We start from the raw sequence: 10,986 nt of genomic DNA on the forward strand, positions 1-10,986 counted from the left end.
ATTAGAGGGTGTATAATAATGTTACGGAAAAGAGCCGAAGACAGGGAATCAGGGTACCTGGAGTCTAGTCCTAAGCTTGTTCTTTGGCCTCTGTGGTCTTTGGGCCATACTTTATGGTCCTCGGTTTTTTAAGGCTCTAGGATTTTTTTAGCTCTAAGATAAAAACTGATAGTTACTGAAGCAGGCTTTTCTGAGAAGCACATGACTGCTGCTTTTAAGTGGTTTTGGTTGACTTGACCTGAAAGTCCCATGGATACCTTGAGAAAATCAGTAAAAGCACATTATTTTGTTGTTTCAGAAATTTTTTTTTTTTTATGCATAAAGTAGTGCTATGGATATAGATGTTTAATTATCTTCTATGTGTGGTTTTTTTAAAAGTTGATTTGTATATATCAGGATCCAAATGAGATCTATACATTGCACTTGGTAAATTATGACTTTTAAGTCTCTTTTAAAATATAACAGTCATCACTCTTCATGTTATTAGTTTGTTGAAGACACTGGGTCATTGTCCTCTAGAATTTAGGACACTGTTAGTGTCCTTGGTTTTTAAAATTTAAATATTACTAATGTAGTGCCTGGTACATAGAATGCCCTCAGTATATTTTTCTTGGATGAGTAAATTAGTCACTTGAAAAACTAGGCTTTCACTTTCTGGTGCTCTTTTGTACTAAGAATGTCACTCTGGTCAATGAAATGCTTCTGCTCTCATTGCATATTCTTTCCAAAAATAATGATAATGGCACTCTTTATGCTAGAACTGGCAAGCAGCCGGTTTGGCATGATTTAAAGTAAATTGAATATACATGCTGTGGTGGTCTCTAGGTCTATAGAATACCTATTACCTAGTCACCGGATTTCTTGCCTCTCCCTGGGTTGTTCCTTTGGTGAATTATCCCTGGACGAGGGGATAAATGCACAGTGAAACCTGCCCTGTGTTGGAAAAGTGGAGTGCCGTTTGGTAGGCATTAGAAAAATAACATTCCTGGAAATTTCAAGCTTCAAGAAAATACTTCTTAGGGTGATGATGGAGAAAAATGGGCAAGTGGAGAAGGAGCAAATGGGATGAAATACATGCAATAATTTCTTATAGTGGCCTTTAAAACAAAATAAATTGAAATGGAGGAACACAGAAATGTCTCCTAGCCAACTTTATTTATAAAATGATATATTACATTTATTTATTGCTCATTTTGTTTTTAATTATAGTTGACATACAATATTAGTTTCAGGAGTACAACATAGTAACTCAACATTATATACCTCACAAAGTGTTCATCATGAGAATTCTAATAACCATCTGTTACCTACTGTACTTAGTTATGATGATGATATTTACTCTAGTCCCTATACATTAACCCCCCATGAGTTATTTTATAAGTAGAAGTTTGTACTTCTTAATTCTCTTCTTTTCTGCCCAAGCCCCTACCTCCTTTCCCTTCTGGCAACCATCAGTTTGTTCTCTGTATCTATAAATTTATTTGTTTTTTGTTCTTTTGTGTTATTTTTTTAGATTCCACATGTAAGTGAAATCATACGGTGTTTGTCTTTCTCTGACTTACTTCGTTTAACATAATACTCTCAAGTCCATCCATGTTGTTACAAATAACAGGATTTCATTCTTTTTTATGGTTGCGTAATAGTCTATTGTATACATGTACCACATCATCTTTATCCATGCATCTGTTGATGGACACTTAAGTTGCATCCATATCTCGGCTATTGTAAACAATGCTGTAACGAACATAGTTAAGTTTATTTACAGATATGAAAAGCTCAGGAAGACAGACATCTTAGAAAAAAATTTTTTTAACCTTGGTCAGAGGATTAATCTTTGAAATACTTGGGAAATCCCTCCTCTTGCTGGTGGGGAAGAGGGTATGTCCTTGTGAAAAATCAGAAAATGTCACCAGTTTCCCTTTATTCTAGGCATTCATTTTTTTCTGTGGTAATCATTTTATTGTTATGCTGGTTTCTAATAAAGAATAATTTAAAAATTTCATAGAAACAGTCCTTTTTTCCTCTTCCTCATAGGCTCCCAAGTTCCAAGTGTGTTACAGAACCGGAGGTAAAACCAGTCTTGTTATAGAATTAAAGGTGACTTCAAAGTCAAGTGTTAATGAAGCTTTTGGGTTTTGTAGGTTGACTTTACAACTTTTTAAAATTGTACATTTTTGTAAAATTGTAAAAAGTTCACCTTGCTTCTTTAATAATTGCATTTAATGACTAGTGTGTATTTTATTCTTCTGTTTTGTTTATTCAGGGGCTGCCTATTGTCAGTTTATGGACATGCTGTTCCCTGGCTCCATTGCCTTGAAGAAAGTGAAATTCCAAGCTAAGCTAGAACATGAATATATCCAGAACTTCAAAATACTACAAGCAGGTTTTAAGAGGATGGGTGTCGACAAAGTAAGTACATTTTATTCTTTCATTTAGATCGTTTCTTATCTAGTGATTGTTACTAAGGATACAGATACTGGCCCATGACTTTGGACTTTTTTTTTTCTTTTCCCAGTTTATATAATTATCTTTTCCCCAGCTACCATAGAATTTTCTAGGAGCAAAGTTTCCCTCTACCCTCCTACCCCCAGTTCCCTTGCTGTCTTTCTTCATCATTAAGTTAGTCACTCTGGAGGAATCAACCTATAAATCTGTACCTATAATTAAAAAAAAAATGTTACCATTTAATCCCTATTAATCTGAGATCTAAATCCTTTAATCTCTGGATTTACTTCTATTGTATACATATACCACATCATCTTTATCCATTCATCTGTTGACGGACACCTAGTTTGCATCCATATCTTGGCTATTGTAAACAGTGCTGTAACGAACATAGTTAAGTTTATTTACAGATATGAAAAGCTCAGGAAGACAGACATCTTAGAAAAAAAAAATTTAACCTATGGTATTAGCATACCATATGGTAGAATAAATAGTTCTAATAGAGAAGACTCTAGAAATAGTTTTATGAAAGATTAAGGTAAAAAGAAGATCCTTGCTGGTTGTTAAGAAGTTCCTACTTGCCCCCAAGGTTATTTGGAGGTACCAGAAACATGGTCCACCAGGCTTCCTTAGGACAAATATCCCTGTTTTACTGGGTAATAGATTATAGTCACATACTACATAACAGTGTGGTCCTGTAAAATTATAACGGAGCTGAAATACTGTCACCAACTTAAGTTTTAGCCATCGTAATGTTGTAGCACAATGTATTGTTTATGGCGGTTCTGGTGTAAATAAATCTGCTCTGCCAGTTGTATAAAATTATAGTATATAGTACATACAGTTATGTACAGTACATAAAACTTGATAAGAAACGAGCATGTTACTGGTTTCTGTGTTTACTATACTTTTTCATTGTTGTTTTAGAGTATATTCTTTCTAATAAGAAAAATGTTTGCTGTAAAACAGCGTGCCATGTCATGCCAACAACAGTCTCATATCTCGTCTTTAACCTGTCTCTTGATTGTATCATTTTCCCTTGTGCTTCATTTAATCTCCTGTTCTGTACAGTAACATGCTGCACAGGCTTATAGTCTAGGGGCAGTAGGCTGTACCATCTAGATTTGTGTAAGTGCACTCAGATGTTTGTACAATGACAAAATTGCCTAACAATGCACTTCTCAGCACACAGCATCATTGTTAAGTGATGCATAACCGTATTGCAAAATTAAGCAGCCTCCCCCCTCAACACACATAATTAGAAACCATTTTTAAGCCATTTTTGTGGGGGAAACATTTTTTTCAGTATTTTTAAATAATCACCCCCTAATTATCTTGCTGGTGTGTCTGTCTGGTTTTTATTTACTTTGAAATCAGTCAGTCTTTATTTTAGTTTTGTCTTTGTACAGTGTTGTACAATGTATAAGTAGGTACCCCAAATATGCATTTGTATTGTAAGAATTTCTTTTAGTTACCAGGCATAATTTTAAGAACTAGGTGTAGCTTTTTATGTACAATAATTTTTCTCTTTCTTTTTATGGAATTTTATTTTTCGAGTAAGGAAAAAGTTCAAAGTATACAAAAGTAGAGAGTAGTGCAGAGATCTTCCATGTGCCTCAACAATTACCAACTCATGGCTGGTTTTGTTGCAGCTGCACCTATACACCCTACCTCTTGTCCGGTTGTATTCCTGGGTTATTTTCAAATGAATTCCAGACATAACATTTTATTTGTAAACATTTCACTGTCATACAAAGTAACTTTTAAAAATTATGTTTACTTAAAGGGGCGGATATAGTTCAGATTAATATGTATATTCTCTTTTACAAAAATAGTATTGCAACTGGAATCCTTGAAGAGTTAAAAGATAGTTAAGCTCTGGCCAACAGTTTAACAAGTTGAATACTTGATAACGCAATATTCTTGTATAATAAAAAAACTTACAGAGTCCATAAAGTGTGTTTTAATAGCATTGGAATTACTTGAAAAACATACCGTTTTGAAAAAATCTGTCCTAGGACAGATTCTGCACCTTGACCTATTATTTCTTTCTCTCTCTCTCTCTCAATCTCTCTCTCTCTCTTTAAATTAAAAAAATTATTTTTATTTTTTTAAAAAATTTTTATTTTTTATGGTGACATTGGTTAATTGACTTATTTTTAAGACAATTTTCTTTAACATAGTTCTTTGTGGATACCTGTAGTTATTTTGTACTTTAGATTTTATACTTTGTGACAGACACTGTAGCCATGCAAGTTACATGGGAGGTTTACTCTTTATAGTGGAATGAGATGTCTTAGGATGCGTTTGGAAGTGTGTATGGGACTTACATACGATACTTGTTCTTTTGCATTTCTGATTCCTTTTGTTGAATTCGGAGGGGGTTTGGCAGGTGGAGGTACTCTACGGAAGGCAAACTGAGTGAAACTTGCTCTATAATCTTCCAGGGGCTTACTTAGCACTAATTCTTGCCGCTAAACTATTTTTTTCTCCTCTTGGCAGAGCTTTATAATGATTCGATGCATGGACACATTTGTTGCTTGCCAAAAACCTCTTGCTTTGGGCTAAACAATCTTGATCTTTCTCTGCAGATAATTCCTGTGGACAAATTAGTAAAAGGAAAGTTTCAGGACAATTTTGAATTCGTTCAGTGGTTCAAGAAGTTTTTTGATGCAAACTATGATGGAAAAGACTATGACCCTGTAGCTGCCAGACAAGGTCAAGAAACTGCAGTGGCTCCCTCCCTTGTTGCTCCAGCTCTGAACAAACCGAAGAAACCTCTCAGCTCTAGCAGTGCAGGTAAAAAAAAAAACAAACAAACATCATTTCCAAATAATAATATTCCAGGTCTTCATTCATTCATTCAGCCAGAACTTTTTGAGTAGCCATAGGCTTAGATAACTTAAGGAGGCTAATCCCAGCCATGTGGCAAGAGCATAGAGTGTGTCATTAGGCAGATTGGTGTTTGCCTTTAAGTTTCTGTAGCCCTGTGTAAGCCACTTCACCTCAGCTCCACAGTTTTCTTCCTCTGTAAAATGGAAATTTCAGTACTTGTCCCAGAGTTATTTTTGAGGCATGAATGAGCTACTGTGTGCAGTTTTGCCAACACACTTTAGTTGTGTGGAATAGAAGCCCCTCAGGTTAGCTCACATAAATAAGAGCTTTAGTTAGGACAGAAGGGCGTTTCACAGAACCCTAGGATGGGAAAGTTAAAACCAGACTTAAGCTCCAAGGAATTGAAGGAGCTTTCTAGGTTTCTCAGGGACTGCTCTTGGCTCTCTACATCATCATTCTGTCTGCAGGGCAGCTTCCTGTGCTTACTTACGGCTTCCTTGCCCTTCTCAGAACTTCAGCTGCTATGTGGCTTTGGCTTTCTGTGATACCAGCAGAATTTGGGAGGCAGGGAGGCTGTTTTTAGAGACCTTCTAAAAGATCTTGGCTGGGTAGGTTTCCAAAAATGTGTTTACAGTAGTATATTCATAGAATATACCTATACTTTGGGGCAAGGTGGATGTTCTACAGATGCTCACTCTTTTTTGCGCAGAAGGTGTCAAGAACATTAGTTAAGGTCCCATAGTACCTTGAGAAGCTGATCCATTTGGTAGGTAAGGAGGACATTGAGTACTTCTTAATTGTTGCATCTTTATTGAGATACAATTCACATGCCATACAATTTACCCATTTAAAGTGTACAGTTCAGTGTTTTTTTAATATATTCACAGGTATGTTAGACTATCACCACAATCAGTTTTAGAATATTTTTGTTATGCCAGAAAGGAACCTGATATGTGCCCAAAGCATTTCTGTCCCATTTTCCCCAAACTCGCCTCCCCACAGCCATAGGCAACCACCAAGCTACATTCTGTCTTATAGGTTTACTCAGTCCAAGCATTTCATATGAATGGGATCATAGAATATGTGGTCTTTTGTGTCTGGCCTTTTTTTCATTTAGTGTTTTCAACATTTATTCATGTTGTAGCATGTATCAGTAGTTCTTTCCTTTTTATGGGTAAATATTCCATTGTATGACTAACTATACTACATTTTTTTTATTCATCAGTTGATCATTTGTGTTGTTTCCACTTTTTAGCTGTTATAAATAATACTGCTATGAACATTCCTATACAAGTTTCCGTGAGGACATATGTTTTCATTTCTCTTGGTTATATATCCAAGAGTATACACGCTAGGAGCAGAGTTCTTGGGTCATATGGTAACTCTCAGTTTAACTTTTGCATACCTTTTTCTAAAGCGGCTGCACCATTTTGTATTCCCATCAGAGTATATGAGGGTTCCAGTTTCTCCAGTATTGAGAACTTTTATTTCTTAGCTATTTAGAATAGGGAACTACATAGATCATCCTGTGCATTTCACATTTCATATGTGGCTAACAGGCAGGCAGAGATTTGCATTAAGCATTTAGTCTTCGAGATAAACATACTGGAGATGATACTAGAGATTATCCAGAAGAAATGCTTGTTATTGTAGGTGACAGGCTTTACAGTTATTGAATAATTTGGGGTATCAGGAACATCAGATATTTCTACGCCTGGCATAATATATAAGCTTTACAAGATGAATGAATAAAATCATGAATGATACATTTGCCTCGAGGTAGCCCAGTCTTGATTATTTTAACTTGTAGATAGATTGGCCCCTTTACTACTTTTTTGTTGTCTTTCTGCTGTTGCTATTGAGAAAAGCTTGTAAATCCTAGTCAGTGTGCTGCTTTTCTCTCCTAACCCTTCTAAATACTTTCTAAAAGGTGAGCAAGATATGAGTTTTGAAGTAATTAGTTGTAAGAGTAGTCTTTACCATCCTACCCTTCACAATCCAAGGAGCATGAGTTTCTGAGCTAGGAGGCGCCATACTTTGCAGGCAGGGAACTGTGAGTACTTGGCAACAACTGGGACTGAGCTCACCCCTGGTGTGAAGTTTATCTTTGTGCCATGAAGCTGCCTTGCTGGTAGCTTTGGTTGGTAGATCAACTGTATGTGCCTTTCAGATGATAGTTCCAGTCACCCCAGCAGCAAAAAGACTTAACTTCTGGCATAAGAGATTGTGGCTGAAATTGATACTTAACTTTGCTGCCAGGACAAAAAATCACTTTGGGCACACTTGGGGGTGTTGTCATACATGCTGGGCTCTCCACATTGGGTCCCTTCACTGCATTACAGTGGAGGGCAGTTGGTCACAACCTTTTCTTATTGTCTGGTGGATTCTTTTTTGTCTTGAAATTTCTCCTTTTAAGACCTCTGCTCGTCTTTCAGCTCCACAGAGGCCCATTGCAACACACAGAACTACTGCAACCCCTAAGGCTGGCCCGGGTGTGGTGCGAAAGAATCCTGGTGTGGGCAATGGGGATGACGAAGCAGCCGAACTGATGCAACAGGTAGGCCCCTCCTGTGTCCAAGATGGGAGTCACCTCAGGGCAAAGGACACTTGCTGCACTGACCAGGGGAGGCCTGTCCGTGTTCTTGTTAGGAAGACCTGCTTTGTCTGCTTGCTGAAGCAGTCCCTGTTAAGACATGTGTGAGCACGTTGGGTGATGTGGGCAGCGTGAGCATGCGGATGGAAGTGGAAGAGAGGGGTCAGGCATTTCTGAGATCTGTTAGTGTGACGAACCAGCGTCTTGAGTTTGGAAACCCACCTATGCAATAGGACTCTGTCGAATGTCTGGAATGCTGTGAGCATTCTGTGGGATTTAGAGTGTCTCTTGAATTTTGGCTCTGTCAAAAGGTGGAGAGTTTTTTTCTGAATAATTAAAGATTTCACAGTTTCCCTGCTGAAATCTTGGGTCATTAGACATTCAGGATGAGGGTGGAACTGATATGAAAAGCGTTTTGCGCTTCTGTTCTTAATAGGTCAGCGATGTGAAACGTCTTCAGGGTTAGTTATTATCCTGATGGTACTCGTCAGAGATTTCTGGATCAGAACAAATTTTAGACTTTTAGACATTTTCTCACTAATCCTTCTAGTTGTTTATTTGTTTGCTTTTGGGTGATTCTCTTGGTTAATCCGAGTTTTAAAATTGGGGATGCCGTGATTCCGGTGAGTTTGGGATTGAACCCTTTTACTTTCCTAAAGGCCAAGTCTTAAAACCTGGGTGACATGGCCTCACTTTAATCCACAACCTCTTGTGACCTAAGCCCTCCTCCTAGATCAGGACAGAAGAGACCGCCCAAAGATTTTTGTTTTATTTTTATTCTACCATCTATATGTGACCCACAGTCCTAGGTGCCTTGAGACTGGGTCACCATCCCCATTACTGTGGCTGCCTTGAGCACCCTCTGGGTGCTGTCATTTAAGTCCTAGAGAATAAGGATTTTTTTCCTGTAACTGTTGGTTTCCAGGCCCGCAAGTACTCAGGAAGCAATCTCAGAAAAATAGAGTTGTTAATGGTGAGGGTAGGTGGCCAGCACAGAGTTGTAGATGTAGTGGGTTCTATGGGACCTTGCTCTTGGCTCAGCTATTGTCCTGTGTGATAGAGCACACACTTTGGATTGCATAGATATGGGGGTTGTCCTGGTTCTGCCACTTATTTCTATTCAGGATAAGTCAGTTAACAACTCTCTGAACTTACTGCCTCACTTGAAGTAAGGCTACTACTTCACTCATGGTAACTGAGCAATTTACATGAGCTGTTATGTCAAGTGCCTGGAATGGTGTTGGGATAAAAGGGATAGTGGCAGTAGATAAAAGACAGTTGTGGTTATTAGGGTTCCTGTCCGTTGTCTTGATAGAGATAGGTCCAGAAGTGTTTTTTAAAAGTTCATAGGATTTTTTTTCATGTGAAATACGTACACAAGTATTAATAATTATATGGAATAGGTGAATATCAATAACAAAAATAGCTAACATTTTTAGACTACATATTCCATGACACTATTAAGCACTTTAATTTCACTTTTGCATGAGTCCTGTGAGGTTTTACAAGAAAGACAGTGTGGCTCGGAGTGGTTAAGTAACTTGAGCTGGGGGGTCGAACCCAGCTCATACCCAGCTGGTTCAGCCCTGTTTCAGAAGTACTTTGGCCTGCACAGGGTTTTAATTTTTAATTTGATTTTTTTTTTTTTTTTTTTAATATGAAGGAGTTCAGATTTTCTCCAGGTTGCCAGAGTCTTTCCCACACCCTGTTACTGACTCCTTTGGCTCATGACATGATCTTTCTGGCCCCTGAAAGTATTTGAATTTGTGGCCCTTGACAAAAGCGTGTGAAGGTCTGGAGGACACAACCAGTATGGGAAATAAGAGCCAGATGGGCTCGTTAGGGTAAGGCAAGAAGAATGAATTCTATTCAAATTACCTTGTAGTGTTCATATTCTAGGGAGATCTTCAGTGATTCCACACTCTTCACTCATCCTGGAGAAATTTACTTTTAGTTGATTTTAGTCCAAAGCAGCAGTGTTCAATAGAAATAGAATGTGAACCAGAAAGGTGAGGCATATGTATAATTTGAAGTTTCTAGTAGCCACATTATAAAAAGTAAAAAATAGATCAGATTAACTCTAATAATACATTATCCAATATATCCAAAATATTATCATTCTAACGTATAATCAATACAAATAATTGTCAAATGAAATGTTTTACATTTGAAGACTGTACTAGGTCATCAAAATCCAGTGTGTATTTAATGTTTACAGCCCGTCTCATTTTAAGAGCCACATTTTAAGGGCTCAAATAGCCACATGTGTCTCAGCTACCAGACTGGCCAGTGCAGGTTCTAAGCATTCGTTGGTTATAGGTATTACTTTACTACAAGAGAAGGTTCTAAGAGTGACACGTGCTAGCCACAGATTTTTAATAATCTCATAAGTAAGCACTGGGAGGAATGCCAAGTGAAAGCCAGTGACTTAGTGAATACTTATCGAGAGTTTCTTATGGCTATATAGTTATTGATTGATAGCAAGGAAGAATGCTGCTTTGGCCTTGTAGGTGGGGCCCAGAAGACTGGCTTCTGGAGCCCTGGATAGTCTGTAGGCCAGAGAAGGTTTTAACGGGTTAGGAGGGAATCACTAATGAAATATGAGTATATAGATGGACGCCAAAGTAGTGTACCTTTTAAAGCTCTTTTGGCTTCCCTTTCCTCCTCAGTCACTGAGGTGATTAGAAGGCCTCTTAGGTTCTTGGATCTTGGCGCCAAAGATCCAAGGCAGCTTCCTGCTGTTGGGGTTGATCACCTCTTCCCCTTCTATCCCCTTTTTTTCACTGTGGGGCTAACTGATAGTTTAAGGAAAGGCAACCAACCAGCAGCAGTTAAAGCAGGGGTGGTGAGAATGGGGAAAAATGAATGATTTAGTTTTTCTGGCTACTAGGTGATGGTAGTAACTATTGAAATTTTCAGTTATTTTTAAACATGTTTTCCGTGTTTGGTAAAAGAATAATGGAAGGGTGTCTAGAACCTTGATTCTGGTTTGGTCTGTCTAGGTCTCTGATGATGAATATTGATGTTAAGTGTTCTACAGAATTGTCCAGCAGGTCCAGTCACCTGCTCCTCATCTCTGGATGTTGCTGCTTTTTTTTTTTTTTTTCCATTTT

At 37.8% G+C, this 10,986-nt stretch overlaps 1 protein-coding gene across 1 annotated transcript in view; it reads left to right on the forward strand.

Moving 5' to 3' along the window:
* The window catches only part of MAPRE1 (microtubule associated protein RP/EB family member 1), a 28,797-nt gene that overhangs the window by 10,331 nt on the left and 7,480 nt on the right, over positions 1-10,986 (forward strand). Inside the window, 3 exon segments of the mRNA XM_023522197.1 lie at positions 2,264-2,409; positions 5,037-5,244; positions 7,716-7,837. Coding sequence (XP_023377965.1) covers positions 2,264-2,409; positions 5,037-5,244; positions 7,716-7,837 — 476 coding nt within the window.

Source organism: Pteropus vampyrus, unplaced genomic scaffold (genome assembly GCF_000151845.1).
Source record: "Pteropus vampyrus isolate Shadow unplaced genomic scaffold, Pvam_2.0 Scaffold336, whole genome shotgun sequence".
Classification (NCBI taxonomy): domain Eukaryota; kingdom Metazoa; phylum Chordata; class Mammalia; order Chiroptera; family Pteropodidae; genus Pteropus; species Pteropus vampyrus.